The 18,056-nt window shown below is 43.4% G+C and overlaps 1 protein-coding gene across 1 annotated transcript in view; it reads left to right on the forward strand.

The window, feature by feature from the left end:
• The first annotated feature begins 10,488 nt into the window (after window positions 1–10,488).
• The window catches only part of LOC138789378 (calcium-activated chloride channel regulator 1-like), a 32,257-nt gene continuing 24,689 nt past the window's right edge, over window positions 10,489–18,056 (forward strand). The window contains exons 1-3 of the mRNA XM_069967989.1: window positions 10,489–10,579; window positions 12,345–12,475; window positions 14,730–14,867. Of these exons, the coding sequence (XP_069824090.1) occupies window positions 10,489–10,579; window positions 12,345–12,475; window positions 14,730–14,867 (360 nt within the window). The remainder of the gene's footprint in view (window positions 10,580–12,344; window positions 12,476–14,729; window positions 14,868–18,056) is intronic.

Raw genomic sequence — 18,056 nt, forward strand, 5'->3', positions numbered from 1 at the left:
CCCCCTGCAGTGCAGTGCGGGGTGTAGCAGTACATGCATTTTGTACATTGCTTATCCAATGTCCTTTGCAGTTGGGCTTCACCAGCCTCCCGCTCTGTTTCAAACTGCGCAAGGTTATAACCCATCTGTTTAGCCATGTCTTCACGGCGCTGTATGTCCCATATACGTCTGACATAGTCCTCTGCTAGACCCATGGCAACTATATTCTTTATGCAGCAGAAACACCAGCTTCAAACATAAGCAATACTGGCCTTATCCAGACAAGACAGTCTCTGTAGGTCTCTCTCCACAGCAACACAGTCTCTGTATGTCTCTCTCCACAGGGACACAATCTCTCATAAGGCTTCTGGCCCTTTAAAACCAGCAGAAACACAGTCTCTGTATGTCTCTCTTGCTCCACAGAGACACAACCTCTTATAAGGCTTCTGGCCCTTTAAATCCAGCCACAAACTTCATGTGCCATTTTCTTGCCCACAGCAATCCTCCACCATATGTGACAATCTGGGGGTTACTCACTTGCTGGGATCGCCATCTCCTGGGCCTGAGACGGTTGGCACATCACAAATTGCAGTCCAGTCAGTGCTGTATGCTTTATACGGACCTCAGTCAGCTTTATTTATCCGTTCAAATAACACAAGACATAGGCAACACTGCCAATAAAATAAAACCTGGGCTGTCTAGCCACTGACTAACACATTACAGCTTCCCTAGCTGACTTTCTGAGCCTACTGCTCTATTTGACCAGGTCCACTGGTCTCACCCAGACTTCTTGTCTGCAGCTCCCACAGGCCTAGTGCTGCCTGTTCTCCCACCCTGGGAGTCTTCACCTGGGAGCCATCACCTGGGCAGCTCTGGAGTCTCTAATAGATCCACCAGGTGGTTTCAGAGCCTCATTAGCTCTAGGGCTGGAGTGGAGTATCTGGACCAGGAGCTCCACCTGAACTCCAATTCCCACTCCAGAGGCATAGAACTGCCTCTTACAGTCCCACCATGCCACAATATATATATCAGTGTTCTTATGATGATACCCAGGATAAAATATTGTGCACTTAATATTCCCTCCTATTATTATCTCATGTTAACCCTTTTAACAAATAAGACACTTTTCCTTTCTCATGATTTTGTCACATTACACACACACGCGGTACTATACTCATACATTCCCTTACTGAGCAGCTGCTATAACACGTCACACATCACTTATTCCTGACATGTGTACATTCATTCATCTCAGAGGATTTTCACATTTAGTCTTTTCTTAAAAAATAATGCGCATAAAAACCTTAAGTATTTTCCTAGGATACTTCTAAAAAATAGATGTTTAATGGATCCAACAAGTCTTGGTGTATTGGTTGTACCTCAATATACCGATTCTTCCATGTTGAGGAAAAATATAGGCCTTTCTTTAAAATATTGTTTTCACAGACGAAAACATATAGACATGGGACACGAGACATTCCAGGCCCTCCTGTTCCCATCAATCACTTATCCAAACACATGCCTTTACACTTGCACTGAATGAGAATAACATGCAACAGTACAATACATTGTTTAATCTCAGCAAATGCAATTCCTCTTATATTAGTGACAGATTTTGTTATGACAAATTAGTTACATCATTAAAAAGCATTGCAGGCTAACACAAAACTATTACTTTACATTCAACCATTAACCAAAAAAATGCTCATATTCTTTTTTGTGAAGACTCTATAATGAGAGAAAATATCATTAGAATCACATATCATACATTTAAGAATTTAGCCATTGGGAGTGATTCCTGAAATTAACTACTAGAGTTAATAACAAATGGAAAAGTAATAGATACAATACAGAATCCCTGTACATACATATCTTTCCTGACTTCTGAGGAGTAACCCATATAATTATTAATGGCCTTTGACATTTAAAAAGAATTCCTAGGGGGAGAAAGGTTATTAGCTTTAGGCTGGGTTCACACTACGTATATTTCAGGCAGTATTTGGTCCTCAAGTCAGGTCCTCATAGCAACCAAAACCAGGAGTGGATTGAAAACACAGAAAGGCTCTGTCCACACAATGGTGAAATTAAGAGGATGGCCGTCATATAACGGTAAATAACTGCCATTATTTCAATATAACAGCCGTTGTTTTAAAATAACAGCAAAAATTTGCCATTAACCCTTAGACGACCCAGGGCGTATAGTTACGCCATGGAAGTCTGTCCCCAGACGACCTAGGGCGTAACTGTACGCCCTGGGTGTTTCTCCCGCTATGAAGCGCGCTCCGGAGCGGAGCGCGCTTCATAGCAGGTGGGGGCCGGCTGCAATCAGCAGCCGGGACCTCACCGGTAATGACACGCTGCAGCGATCGCGCTGCCGCGTGTCATTAACCCCTTAAACGCCGCGATCACGGCGCGACCGCGGCGTTTAAGTGTAAGTGACAGGGGGAGTCCCCTGTCACTTACCGATCGGGACCCCCGCAGTGTGACTGCGGGGGTCCCGATCGGTAAAACGGGCCGCCGGAGCTCTCTCACCTGCCTCCGTGCGGTCCGATCGGCGCTCTGGTCACTGAGCCTGCACAGGCAGGCTCAATGAGCAGATCGCCGATAACACTGATCAATGCTATGCCTATGGCATAGCATTCATCAGTGTAAAAATCCAAGTACTGGATGTAGAAGTCCCCCAAAGGGACTTCAAATGTGTAAAAAAAAAAAAGTTAAAAACACTAACACACTACCCCAAAACCCCTCCCCCAATAAAAGTTGAAATCACCACCCTTTCCCATTATATAAATAAAACATATAAAAATAAATAAATAGATAAACATATAATATACCGTAGCGTGCGTAATTGTCCGATCTATTAAAATATAACAAGCGTCATTGCGAACGGTAAACGGCGTACACGAAAAGAGGGAAAAAAGTGCGCGGATTACCGATTTTATGTTACATTATATATATAAAATAATTAATAAAAAGTGATCAAAACGTCCGATCTTCACAAATATGGTATTAATAAAAACTAGAGATCATGGCGGAAAAAATGACACCCCATACAGCCCCGTAGGTGAAAAAATAAAACCGTTATAAGCGTCACAATAGTCCCATTTTATTTATAATTAATTGCCAAAAAAAAGGATTTCATTTAAAAAAAAATATATAACATTAGAGAATCTGTGTAACCTGCATATGGTTGTGTTCAGACTGACCTATAGAATAATGGTATCATGTCGCTGTTACCATATAGTGCATTACGTAGACACAGGAACCCCCCAAACGTTACCATATTGCATTCTTTTTTGCGATTTCACCAATTTATATCTTCATAAATAATATATTTGGAATTCCATCATACATGTTATGGTAAAATGAAAGACGCCATTACACAGTACAACTATTCCTGTAACAAATAAGCCCTTACATGGCCTGTAGATAGAAAACTGAAAGTGCTGGAGCTCTTAGAAGGGGAGGAGGGAAAAACGGAAACACTAAGATCAAAATTTGCGCGGTCCACTGGGTCATTTTGGGCCTGGTCCTCAAAGGGTTAAATGACGGCCATCCACTCAATTACAACATTATGTGAACATAGCCTTTCTGTGTTTTCAATCCACTCCTGGTTTTGGTTGCTATACAGCCTCACAAATACAGCCTCAAATATACATAGTGTGAACCTAAACTAAACCATATACACTGTATATATCTATACCAGTTACACTTTTAAAACTGTCATTAATTCCCTTTCTATGTTCTCAGGATCTAAACTATGATAATAAGTGCTCCGGAATCTGCTGGTGCTATAAAAATAAAAAATATTATTTTTATTATTATCCTTATTATTATGTATTAATTTCCATTGCATTATCCATATTAATAATATCTCATATATTACTAATAATACATAATAACTACTTTTTATTTCGTAATTAAATAACTCAAGTCCTTAGTACAAAGCCGGGTCCGTTACCAGTAATTAATATCCTTCACATATCATATGAAACCTCTAGCCAATCCCTATTCCAGGTCTGAACACTTCATGATTTAGAAAATCATTGACTATATGAAATGCATTTCTCAAATATTGAGGTTCTCCTAATTTATGCATTTTCCTGATCTTGTTATTTATGAGTGCAAGCATGTCAGCTTTGGAACCATTTGGTACCAATCTGTCTTTGCTTGACAGCTCTGTGACAGGCCGAGGATCACGTATCCTTGGTCTCTCCCTACTTTTAGGTGTCTGAACAGCTGTCACACTCACTCCAGAATCATTTACTTGTGACATTGTCTCAAAGTAAGATTTGGGTTTTACATGAATCTTTTTACATCTCTCTAAATAAATTTCATCATTGAAATATTTTTTAGAGGTATATGGCTGTTTTGATATTTTAATCCCTTTTTGACTATTCTGTGGGATTTCTCTGTGGGACTCCTGCCGTCTGGCGATATCGATTACCTTGGCAGCTTCCAAAATAGTTTCCTTGTCAGATGCCAATAATGTTTGAACAAATTGCTTTATATGCTCTTTTGTACATGGACATGAATGTAAAAGTACATTCGTTCCAGCCAATTCTTAATTTATTCAAAATGTCCAATGTAGGAACTCCCTCTGTAGCATTGCAGAGTAACTTTAACCGTCCTACGTCATCAGAATGTAACCATTCATCATTGTCAAAACACTTTTTTAATTCTAGGCATCGACTTAAAGTGTCACTGTCGTGAATTTTTTTTTTTGCAGAAATCAATAGTCCAGGCGATTTTAAGAAACTTTGTAATTGGGTTTATTATCCGAAAAATGCATTTTTATCATGAAAAAGCAGTTTGAAGCTCTCCCCCCTGTCTTCATTGTTCTCCTATGGAGAGAGCTAAAGAAAAGACCAAAACAGGACAACAAAGAGTTAATCTACAAATCCCTCACGGGATATCTCCTGGGACAGTCACCAGTGACCTGTCTGAGCTCGGATTACAGCTGTCACCCAGCTCCGTGCCTGTAATCCTCTGTTATCTGCTTTCTGCTGCCGGCTAACTCCCTCCTCCCCCCTCCCCCCTCCCCTCTCCCTAGAGCAGACAGGGTACGACTCCTGCAACAAGTCACAATTTTCAGATTTTTCAGAGTGGATGAAAAAGAGGAAGGAGGGGGGGGACCTGGGAAAAGGCTTTTTACATGCAGATAATGGCAGATTTGGCTAATAAACCCAATTACAAAGTTTCTTAAAATCGCCTGGACTATTGATTTCTGCTAAAAAAAAAAAAATACGACAGTGACGACAGTTTACTGGTAGCCATATTTTAAACAATTTGTTCTTTTGTTCATTTGACAGATCAAATTTCTCAGCAAAACTCTCAAAAACCTCAGAATTCCTGCATACATGCACTTTCTCATCATATGCAGGTAATTCCTTACTTAGGTTTATCAAGTATCTTTGTAACTTCAGTTTTAAGCTGGCTTCTTTTATATTTAAAAGTTTCTTCTGAAAAGAACTGTCTCCAGCATGGCCCATTGACACATTCTTTTCAGAAATACTACACTGCGTAGCTGTGTCTATTGTTGGAGCAGTTACAGTCGTTACACTAGGATCCATACATTGTACAACAAAAGAATGATAAACATTCACCAAATGTGCAATGTTAATTAATTTTAAATCTTCATCTAAGTTTCTATTCATAGCACTACATTGTGAATACAAATGCATCCATGCTATACTTAAATCTGGCTTATCACTAGAATTTACTGTACTTTCTACAGCACTCTTCTCAGTAATAGAAGATAAAGTTTCCATACTTACAACCTTGTTCCTGATCATAAGCACATTCACGTATCTGGATTCCCGTTGTCCTTCCTACTGTCCTTAGGTTCTCCGTGTTCCGAAAGCTTGAAACGTATGTCTCTTGGGTTTCGACTCACTCCCCCTGTTCAAGCTGAAGGAGCTTGGTATGGCTGGCACTCGCCAAACTGTAGAAAATGGCGTTGGCACCTGTAGTTTATGGCTCGCCGCAGTAGGATGACATCAGAGAGGTTTCTTTATAAAATGGAGATTTATTGCTTCTTCTTTAAAAGTAGTGAAAGTTACAGAATTGTATAGAAATGAATATCAGAGAAACGTCTTACAGCCCTTAGTGTCTAGTGTCCATAGTTCATATAAGAGTCCTTTGAAGTGAAGGGTTTGTCTTACAAATCGTCACGAGCTTCAGGCAGCTGTTGCTTCACTCAAGCATCCTTCACGCTTCCATCATGGATTCCTCACGCGACACAACCTTTTCCTTGAAGGCTCTGGATCCTTCTTGTGACATAGGCCTCATACCTTCTGTACAGCCCTGATCCAACCCACCTCCATCTTGGTGACTACCATCTTATATAGGGTTCATGACTCACTGTCAATGTCATGTGTGGGTGTTTTTATTATAATTGAGTGTGTGTGTCTGCACATATATGACCATAACAAATATAGAACTCTTTCTCTATGCATCAGCATAACTTGTTTCCACTTATGGATGTATAGTTATCGTGCTGTGTACTGGCATCACCACCCTACATACGTCATGGAATCATAAATAGTGATGTGTACACTTATGAATCTATTTCCAACTTATACACGTTTACTTAGTATAGAATATGATATTATAATGTCAGTATTACAATCACTTTATACAGTGAATAGTGTTGTGCTATTATGGTGAGGTCAGCAGTATATATGACTTACATTATATTACACCAAGATATTGTTCATTGTAAAACACATCGTATTTAACACTAACGCGCTCCCTGACAAGCAGCAGCTCTGTCCCTAATCTCTTCCAGCATGCATGTGAAGTGAGCACTGCCGGCTCAGATTTTTATATGGCAGAGTCATCTGATCTGGCCAAACAATCGCTGCTATTGACATGTATGGGCCCCACGTGATCGCAGGATGTACCAAAGAGTATCCTGCATGTTGATTGGCTGAGAAATTGCGCCCAAACTTACAGTAAAAGAATGATGCCATTTTATTGAGTAACACGAGAAGCTCGTCCGAGCATCGAGTACCTTAATACTCGAACAAGTACCAAGCTCATCACCAGTCATGCTCACTCAACAGTCATTGAGCAATTAAGAAAGTGGTGCCTTGAAGACTCTAGGGCAGCCGCCAGTGCAGGAAGGAAGCTCATTTGCATTTACAGTTTTAGGGCAATATCTCAGGAACCAGAACAACGACTGTGGTGCTCATCTGCTGCTACTAACAGGTTACCATGGGAAAGGTTTCTGCAAGATTCCCCGTGAAGACTTTCTGATGAAAAACTTTACAACTACAAAGTCTCTTATATTTGCTTGTACCATTGACTTATGCAAAGTTAAACTGGGACTATTTAAAGGAGAAGTCCGGACCATTTTTTTTAACAAGTGCTGTGGAGGGGGAGGATAAAAGAAATAAAGTGCTCTTATCTCCCCCGCTCCAGCACTGCATACCGACGCTGTAGTGCCCAGGTCTTTCCCCTCTCCAGCACTTGGTAAAAAAATATGGGTCTGGCCGGACTTTAAAGTGACACAGTCCCCCCTTTCTGCATTCTGACAGGTTTAACCCTTAGAGGACCGGTCCAATTTCTCCTTGTGCTTAAAAGGCCATAGCACTTGCATTTTTTCACCTAGAAACCCACATGAGCCCTTATTTTTTGTACTTTTGTACTAATTGTACTTTGCAATGACAGGCTGAATTTTTTCATAAAGTACACTACATAAAGTCCTCAAGTCGTTACGATTACAACGATATGTAACATGTATAACTTTTATTGTATCTGATGGCCTGTAAAAAATTCAAACCATTGTTAACAAATACATGTTCCTTAAAATCGCTCCATTCCCAGGCTTATAGCACTTTTATCCTTTGGTCTATGGGGCTGTGTCAGGTGTCAGTTTTTGCGCCATGATGTGTTCTTTCTATCGGTACCTTGATTGCGCATATTTGACTTTTTGATCGCTTTTTATTACAATTTTTCTGGATTTGATGCGACCAAAAATGCGCAAATTTGCACTTTGGGATTTTTTTTGCGCTTACGCCATTTACCGTGTGAGATCAGGAATGTGAATAATTAATAGTTCGGGTGATTACATGCGCAGCGATACCAAATATATTTATTTATTTATTTTTATTTATAACATGGGAAAAGGGGGTGATTCTGACTTTTCTTAGGGGAGGGGGCTTTTTATTAAAAAGAACACTTTTATTTGTACTTTTACACTTATACTAGAAGCCCCCCTGGGGTTAGGGTTATTCCCCCTGCGGTTAGGGTTATTCCCCCTGCGGTTAGGGTTATTCCCCCTGGGGTTAGGGTAATTCCCCCCTGGGGTTAGGGTACTTCCCCCTGCGGTTAGGGTTATTGTCCCTGGGGTTAGGATTATTCCCCCTGGGCTTAGGGTTATTCCCCCTGGGGTTAGGGTTATTCCCACTGGGGGACTTCTAGTATAAGTACACTGATCTTTGACACTTGACACTGACACTTTGACAGCTGCATCCGAGTACTTTATTAGAGGGCACGGCGATCGGACCGTGCCCGCTAATAGCCGCGGCCCCGGGCTACGAGCGGCACCCGGGACTGCGGCGGTTCAGAGTGCGGCCGCCGCACAGCCCCGCTCTGTACGCATGGGGGCGGCCCTGGTCCAGGGTTGCCTAAGGGTTAAAGGGTAAATTTGGCAGTTTTCATTCAGTATTTTATATATCATGCGTCATGGTGCTTGTTCCAGTAAAAAGTGATCTTTTATCATCTGCGGAATGGGATTTCTGGGCGGGGCTTCACTTTGTCCATTGTTATTGGCACATAGGCCTCGCCCCTCAACAACCATTGGAAGGGCCGGCCTAAAGGTCTAGACCCCACCCCCACTAGATTGGCCCACACCAATTGCTGCTGAGGGACGGGGCCTATGCTCAGTGACGTCACGGAGGTGGTGGGGCTATGTTGCGCTGGGGGCAGGGCTAAATGGCGCTCCGGCCGTGAAGCGCCGCCCAGTTATCCCAATCCGCAGATGATAAAATATCACTTTTTACTGGAACAAGCACCATGACGTATGATATAAAATAAGCTATGAAAACTGTAAAATTTGTCCTTTACACCTGTGTAGGGAAGTCATAATGCAAAAAGGGGACGACAGTGTCACTTTAAGGACGTCTACAAGCTGCTCAAACGTCACCCTCTTGAAGTTCACTGTGTTTGTGATTCAACAAAACACATATTATTAGGACAGGATCTGGATAGGATTCTGTATATACTATGGGGGATATTTATAAAAGGGTGTAAATATACATCTGGTGTAAACTGGTGTATATTTACACCCTTTCATTATTCTCCCCCTATTTGTCTATATCTCTATCCATCTGGGCCCACATGAACTATTTATCTGGATGTCGGGTACACTTTATCTAGGTGTTGGATGCAATCATGTGGACTATACAAACCTTATTAAGTTCAGGTACGTCATTCCACAAATTGTGAATACAGCAACTATTACAGTTATAATACCTGAATTATTTCATGAGTGAGGCCATTATGGTCCAAGAGCATGTAAATGTGGTGGGCCGCCTGTGGCAGCTGCGACCTAGATGGTGTTGTGTGCCTCCACTACTGTGGTGGTTGGTTGGTGGAGTGTAGCTCAGCCAGGTGGTATTGTGTCATGACGCCAGTGCTGACTCAGCACACATGTATGAGGCACACCTGATTTTAGTTCTTTGTGGCTGGCTATACTTTTCTGTGATGGGTCCTTTGGGCGCTTATCACGGTGGTCCGGAGTGGAGTTTGCCCTGCATTATCGAGTTACCAGTCCTATCAGGGTGACACAAACCCAAGTCCTAGTTACTTGAGTTGAGCAAGGTGTCCGAAATTATCCGGTGTCACCTGCATTGCGAGAGTACGTAGGCTGTTAAGTTAAGTTATTCACGGCGTGGGTTGGGGTGATCTCTGACTTGTCCTCTCTTTAGTTGTTAGCACTGCATTATAGGTAGAAATGTTGCTTAAAGAAAAAAAGTCTCTGTGTCTTCCATATGTGTCTGTCTATCACCACACCCCAGTCTAGACTACACTGGACTGACTAAGTGTAGGTCTACACTTCCTCTCCCCATGTGACAACTTCCTACAGGGTGTATTTAACAGCTCCTGTGAAAGGTGGAGAAGAGAGTGCAAGAAGAAAGAAGGATAGAGATTGGTAAAAGAGAAGAGTAGCTCTCATTGGTGTGCAGATCACAAAGAAAACAATAACTCTTAGTTCACTACAGCTGTGCAACAGTTACAAATACATAGACAGTGACCTCTTGTGGCAAAACTAAAATATACACCTTCATTACCACATTCTTCCTTACAAGGCTTGTGAGAGGGGTGTTCAAACTAGTAACAGCCGTGGTGGGACGTCACACAAAAGCCTTCTAAATGCTATGGAAAAATGATAAGAGAAACAGATTGCTGATCTCAGGGAGACCAACCAAACGACAACACTGCCGGCTACTAGTGAAAGCGCTCAATGCAGTGAAGTCCTAGGTGCATTGCCTCCTGGGAAACATGAATATGCAAAAGAAGAGCCCGTGGAGCCTCATTGAAGAGTCTCAAAACACAGGACTAGCCAGATGGACAAATGATAGCAGTTTTATAGGTAGGTTATATTCACCTCAAGAAAGGAGAAACAACATATATAGCACCCGCAGGTCATGTTTAAACATCAACTTTTATCTAATTAACTCGTAACCAAAAATATAACCAAGGTTTCCATGGAGGAAACATCTAGCACTTTTAATACCTGCTACTGGGGTTCTTACTCATAGACTAACAGACTATACAGTGTATGAGTAAGAATGGCAGCAGGTTTAAAATGTGTTGGATGTTTTTTTTCCTGAATATTTTTTTTTTTTTTTTTTTTTAGCAATGTTCAAATACATAAAATAAAAGTGCTGGGTTCTTTCTTTCTTCCTGGATGCTCTATGTGTGACCCAGTGCCAATATGTTGGTTCTGGGTGGTGAAGGTTATCAATGACTGATGATCTGAACTATTTCAGGTGCTTAGCTATTGTCAGGACCCACTGTGTAATGTGCCCGTCTATCCCTAAGGGTGTTGTCTAATGCTATGTTTAAACGAAACGATAATTCGCCAGATCGTCCGATTAACGATGTCGGAGTAACGATTTTTTTTTCATAACAATCAGCATTTAGACGGTACGCTATATCGTACGGAAAATTCGTTTTGCGATCGCTTAAGCCTATCTCACACATTGGTTAAATTGGCGAACGACTGTTCACATGGAACGGTCTGCGAATTTTTTGCGAACGATCTATTTGAGTACGATTTGAGAAGTCGTTTGATCGTTTGCAGCTTTTACAGGTACGATTATCGTTCGAATTCGATCGTTATCGTGCGAATTCGCACGATAATCGTTCCTTGTTAATGCAGCATTAGCGTATCCTCTGTTCTTCACGAGATACTCCTGATGGTGGAGATAGACTTTCCCATAGGATACACCAGGTCGCTACCTCTTAAGATAAACAAAGCACGTGACAGCTGGTCCAGGCAGAGTGGAACCACACGTTACCAACTGACTGTAGAGACGTATATGCACACATTGGACAGACTGGATGAAAGTATCGGATGAAGGTGACAGATTCTGGGGACGAAGACACAGGTGCAGATCACGTGGTGCAGTTCCCACAAAGCGTGTAACTTGATGCAGGAACGGTAGCAGGTGCAAACATAGGTTGGGCCAGGTTCACACTCAGGACAGGAACACACAAGTATAAGGACGTGTCTGGGAATGCAGGATGAGACAGCAGGAACACTAGGACAGGAGGACTCCACAGTGAGAACGCAGGGACCAGGACTGGGAATACAGGAGCACCAGTTGCTCCATGTGGCTAGGACTGAAATCCAGAAAACCCAGGCCACAGCAGTAAGAGGACAACGGACAGAATACCCAGCCATTTTTACAACTATACACAGTATATGCATCATATAATAAAGGGAGGTTTGTGGATGTGGGGGTACGGTTAGTATGGAGTTAAATGAACCTTTGTTTTAACAGCAATTTTTGTGTACAAGGTTAAGTATCTAATAGCATCAGCATATTCCTGGTTCTGATATAATGATATAATATTTGTACTGTATGTGATATACTGTAGTTTTATTGTATCAGTAGGGGAAATAGGAAAACTATATGTACTCAATGACAACGAATCTTTAATTACACTGTTATAAAGAGTTAAACATTTTCCCAGTTACGTCAGAATCAAAGTCCAGACACAATGTATGACAAGGTATAGGAGTATATAAATATGGCCTGAGAGGACATAACATTCATACAGTACATATAGCATGTTCCAGCAGTTGTCCTGATTCCTGACAATGACGCCAAGGTATACTTTCATATTAGTTTTAGTCTTTCACATTTTGGTCGTTAGTGAGAGCTCCATAGTTAAACTCAACAATGGCGGATATGAAGATATAGTTATCGCTATCAATCCTAATGTCAAGGAAGATCTGCAGATCATTGAGAAAATTAAGGTAAGAATTATATGGTCTACCCCTATATCTTTTTTAGCAGTCATTGTTCCAAATTACTTCTCTTGAGGTATATTTACAAATACTGTATAGGCTGCAGATTTTACACTGTGTAAATCAATCTAAACAAATAGCTAAACACATAATAAAATCTGCTGCATATACAGGATGTGTGAAGATAGTCACTAGTGGTTTTAAACATAGCTGTGTTCGGCTCCTGTGTACCGGGTTGGCTGCTGTAAAATCTGCTGAGCCAATCAGTGGCTGAGACAGGGCACCACTGCAACCACTGGCTGGGTCAGCGGATTATACAGCAGTCAACCCAGTACACAGGAAGCTTAGTGTGCCTAGTCTGAAAAAAGGTGCAATCTGAGTGGAGGCGTACTGCACCAACCTCAGTAAGGCTCACTTAACCCCCTTTCTTGCTGGCAAGGGTGCTGTGGGGGAACAGTCTGTGACTCCTGCACCAGGGATTTTAAAAAGCCACCAAAAAGCTTTCTGCTTTTGGTTGGGAGACCCCTTAGAGCAGGAATTTTTACGGCTTTATGAGGGGATTTACTTCTCGCTATGCACCACTTATTACTCCGTGGACTGAGCGATCTGTGCTATACCCACTGACCGATCCGATTCTGCATTAGGTGGTGAGATACACCACCTCTAGTGTGGAGTTGGTTAGGGACCCATGTGTGGATATTTTAGACACTCACACACAGGGCTGATTCTCAGTTTTTTGCCATGTGAGGAAAACCTCAGGTGGACGCCCCCCTCCCCCATCCTTAACCGCATGCCTGCCCGATCACCCCCTGTGGCAAGCTAACCACCCGTCCGATCATCCCCCCCACCCCCCCAATACGACCCCTGCCAACCCCAAGTCCTCACCAAAGTGTACAGTGGAGACGGGTGATGGGAGCTGCTGGGTGACGTTACTGCAGTGTCCCAGAACATGCAGACTACTACTCCTATTATGCTCATTTCTATTGCTATGTCAATGCCTGTTCTGGTAATTGTTTGCACTGCAACTGCTGCTAGTATTCCCTCTGGTATTCTCTGGTTATGTGTATTCTCATGCATATTCATATATATATTCCTGTGTATTATTACATTGTACAGTGGTATGCAAGGCTGCTGATCACGTGACCGTGCCAGTGCCCTGTAACCATGGTTCCTCCAATGGCCGACTAGCTCTGGCCAGGGGCAACCATGTAACCTCCCACTTCCTCCTAACGAGTGAGTCTTCCCCCTGCTTCCAAGCAAGGAGGATGTGTGTCGTCTCTCTCCTACCTCAGAGGAGTTGGACGTGTCACAGGTCCCACTTCACCACTAGAAGTGTGGATAAGGTGCTCTGCTGTATTCAAGTCTTCGGCTGTATCCACCTGCTCAAGTGTCTGGAGTTCCTTCTCTCATCTGGGTGTCATTCCGTTATCTCTCCTTATCGCTGCAAGGATTCACAGCAAGTATTATTCTCAAGCTAATCCACCCAGAAACGCTATTTCTCTCATACTCCTACTCCCATCATCCGGCACGTGTTCTCCCAGCCTATGCAGCATCACTCCTGCCTTGTTTGTCAAAGCCTGCTATATACCCGGTTGCATCCGGACAGAACTGTTACTACTAGTTACCTCATCTATAATAAAACCGCTGTTACTGAACCCTGGCATTGGTGTCCACTAACTGGTGCCCTGACTAGGTGCAGCGAGGAATCGCATGCCCATCATCACCCGCAGATTCCACAGACCGGCTCTACAGCTGTGCCGCCCTCAGGCCTATACCGTGACAAGTATACACCCTGCAGCTGCCCCGGTTATTGCCCGCTCATAACAACAGCACTGCGGAAGTGGCCCCCAGGGGCCAGGGCATCGCATTACAAACCAAGCCAAGCAGGACGTGGGGTGGTGGGACAGCAGTGTTAGAGATGAGCCACTGCCTAGTGGGGCCGTAGCTGCTGTCATTCCGCCTCATGGCAGAAGCGACCCTGGTCACACATGATAGATTACACATATATTCGGCTTTGGTAAGCATGATCGGCATGTCGGGGGAAAGTCACAACATTTTGCGCAGCTATACAATTGCACAAAATTGTGCAACTTTTCCCCGCCAAAAAACATGTATCTTTGATAAATGCCCCTGTGTGTCTCGGGATGAGGACAGTGCAAAGTAAGATGTCTCTGCTGTAAATCCTGAATCATATGTCACTTCTATCATACTCTACTATAATAAAACTAATTATTACATTTTATTTTATTATCCCCTTCCCCAGGATATGGTAAGAGAAGCCACACATTTCTTATTTGATGCTACGGGCAAGAGGCTCTTCATAAGAAGTGTGAAGATTTTGGTTCCTTTCTCTTGGTCTGCAAATAACTATGGAAAACCAACAATAGAAACCTATGATAAGGTACAGAAACCTGATGCTGTCCTAATGGGATGACTGATATATCAATTAGATAGATAGATAGATAGATAGATAAATAGATAGATAGATAGGAAATAGATAGATAGATAGATAGATAGATAGATAGATAGATAGGAGATAGATAGATAGATAGATAGATAGATAGGAGATAGATAGATAGATAGATAGATAGATAGATAGATAGGAGATAGATAGATAGATAGATAGATAGATAGATAGATAGATAGGAGATAGATAGATAGATAGATAGATAGATAGATAGATAGATAGATAGATATGGCACCAACATATTCCTCAGTTCTGTACAGATATTGTTATCACTCACATCAGTCCTAAACTCCAGAATAACCTTTCAGTATGATCTGGGGTGTGGGCAGAAATTGGATATGTCAGCTAATATCCATGCAAACACTAGGAGGACATACAATGTCCATGCAGATATTGTTCTTGAACATAATTCCAGGACCCCAGAACTAAACGGCAACAATGCTAACCACTAAGCCACCATACAATGCTAACCACTGAGCCATTGTGTAATGCTAACCACTGAGCTCCATACAATGCTAACAACTGAGCCCTGTACAATGCTAACCACTGAGCCCCCACACAATGCAAACCACTGAGCCCCCACACAATGCTAACCATTGAGCCAACATACAATGCTTACCACTGAGCCCCCATACAATGGCAACCACTGAGCCCCCATACAATGGCAACCACTGAGCCCCCATACAATGTTAACTTCTGAGCCCCCGTAAAGTGCTTACCATTGAGCCCCTGTACAGTGCTAACCACTGAGCTCCGTACAGTGCTAACCACTGAGCCTCCGTACAGAGCTAACCACTGAGCCTCCGCACAGTGCTAACCACTGAGCCTCCGTACAGTGCAAACCACTGAGCCTCCGTATAGTGCTAACCACTGAGCCTCCGTACAGAGCTAACCACTGAGCCTCCGTATAGTGCTAACCACTGAGCCTCCGTACAATGCTAACCACTGAGCCTCCGTACAGAGCTAACCACTGAGCCTCCGCACAGTGCTAACCACTGAGCCTCCGTACAGAGCTAACCACTGAGCCTCCGTACAGTGCTAACCACTGAGCCTCCATACAGTGCTAACCACTGAGCCTCCGTACAGAGCTAACCACTGAGCCTCCGTACAGAGCTAACCACTGAGCCTCCGTATAGTGCTAACCACTGAGCCTCCGTACAATGCTAACCACTGAGCCTCCGTACAGAGCTAACCACTGAGCCTCCGCACAGTGCTAACCACTGAGCCTCCGTACAGAGCTAACCACTGAGCCTCCGTATAGTGCTAACCACTGAGCCTCCGTACAATGCTAACCACTGAGCCTCCGTACAGAGCTAACCACTGAGCCTCCGTACAGAGCTAACCACTGAGCCTCCGCACAGTGCTAACCACTGAGCCTCCGTACAGTGCAAACCACTGAGCCTCCGTATAGTGCTAACCACTGAGCCTCCGTACAGTGCTAACCACTGAGCCTCCGTACAGTGCTAACCACTGAGCCTCCGTACAGTGCTAACCACTGAGCCTCCGTACAGAGCTAACCACTGAGCCTCCGTACAGAGCTAACCACTGAGCCTCCGTACAGAGCTAACCACTGAGCCTCCGTACAGAGCTAACCACTAAAATTTAATAAAAGGCCTGTGAAAATGAAAGCTGTAATCTGATTGGTTGCTATGGGTGACTGCTCCTCTGGAAAAGGTTTAATAAATCTCGCTATATGTGTGTAACGTACAAAAAAGAAATTTATGAATACAGACCCTGACTACATTTCAGCAGCTTCCTAAGATACTGAGGAGATTTATGGCGCTTCCTTATAATAAGATTCCCTCTGTTGCCCATAGCAACCAATCACAGCCCCCAAAGCAGCCAATCACAGTCCCCATAGCAACCAATCACAGCACAGCTTTCATTTTACCAGAGCATTGTGAGAAATGAAAGCTGCAGTCCATTATAGTAAAGAATCGCACAGATGCCTTAAAAATTGACTGTTCTCTAAGTAGACTGTTCCTCTTACAGACTTGTAATAAAGACTGTACTTTTCAATGGCATATAATAGAGACTGTTATTTTCCATGGCATGTAATAGAGAATGTTCCTCTTGTAGACTTGTAATAAAGACTGTTCTTTTCGATAATGTCAGGCAGCAGACGGCAGGGACAAGACAAGACAGTGAGCCCTGACACTAAACCCACCCACTGTCCCTACCTACTTGCTTCAAACGGCCCTAGGCAGCCGTGGACAACCACGAAGGCGTTCCCTATACTAGTATAGGTGCGCACAGGACAAGACTGACAAACAAACACAATAAAGAATAGTCAACAGTCCGGGTCACAACAATCGGGCAGCAAAAGTACAAAATCACAATCCAATAGGCGTAGTCAAAGTCCAGGCAATATGGTCAAGGCAGGCGGCAAGCCAGGGAGGTCAGAGATACAAAGCAAAGATCAGGAGATGCAAATAACAGAAGACACAAGCAGGCAGAGACAACGTCAATAACCAGCAATAAGTGCACAGGCTGGGGTTAGTTATATAGGAGGCCAGGGCTCTGGTCCAGAACGTAATTGGACCATCCCCCTGATCTCCAAGCACAGACACCTGAGAACACAACAGATCAACTGGCAGGAAGACCTGTCAGTCACAACAGAACCATAACAGATTAACCATGACATGGCCAGACAGAATTAAGCAGGTGCAGTCGGGTGTGTCCACCAAACAAGGTGAGCAGATAAACCAGTGTTCAGACACTGCAAAACAAAACACAGAAACAGAATACAAGAAATTCAGCGCCTTGTCGGCCGCACAGCACGGGCCGAGGGGCGCATCACGCTCCGCAGAGATACAGTCCTGACAGTAGAAGAAGAGTCCATAGCATGGAGAACAGGCTTAGGGTGGTATTACACGGGCCGATGGGGGCCCGATATTACCTGTAAACGAGCGCCGATCTGCTAGATCGTTTCTCGTTTACTGGGCCTATTACACGGCCCGATAATCGTTTGACAAGAGCTGCAAGGACATCGTTACTGATGTCCTTGCAGCCCTTGCTAAACTGGCATACATTACCCATCCACGTTCCAGGGCTGCTCCTGCCGTCTGCTTCTCCCGGGGTCCCGTGCGCGCTCTAGCTTCACAGCGGCCTGTCAGCTGGTAG

This window comes from Dendropsophus ebraccatus, chromosome 4 (genome assembly GCF_027789765.1).
Source record: "Dendropsophus ebraccatus isolate aDenEbr1 chromosome 4, aDenEbr1.pat, whole genome shotgun sequence".
Lineage (NCBI taxonomy): Eukaryota > Metazoa > Chordata > Amphibia > Anura > Hylidae > Dendropsophus > Dendropsophus ebraccatus.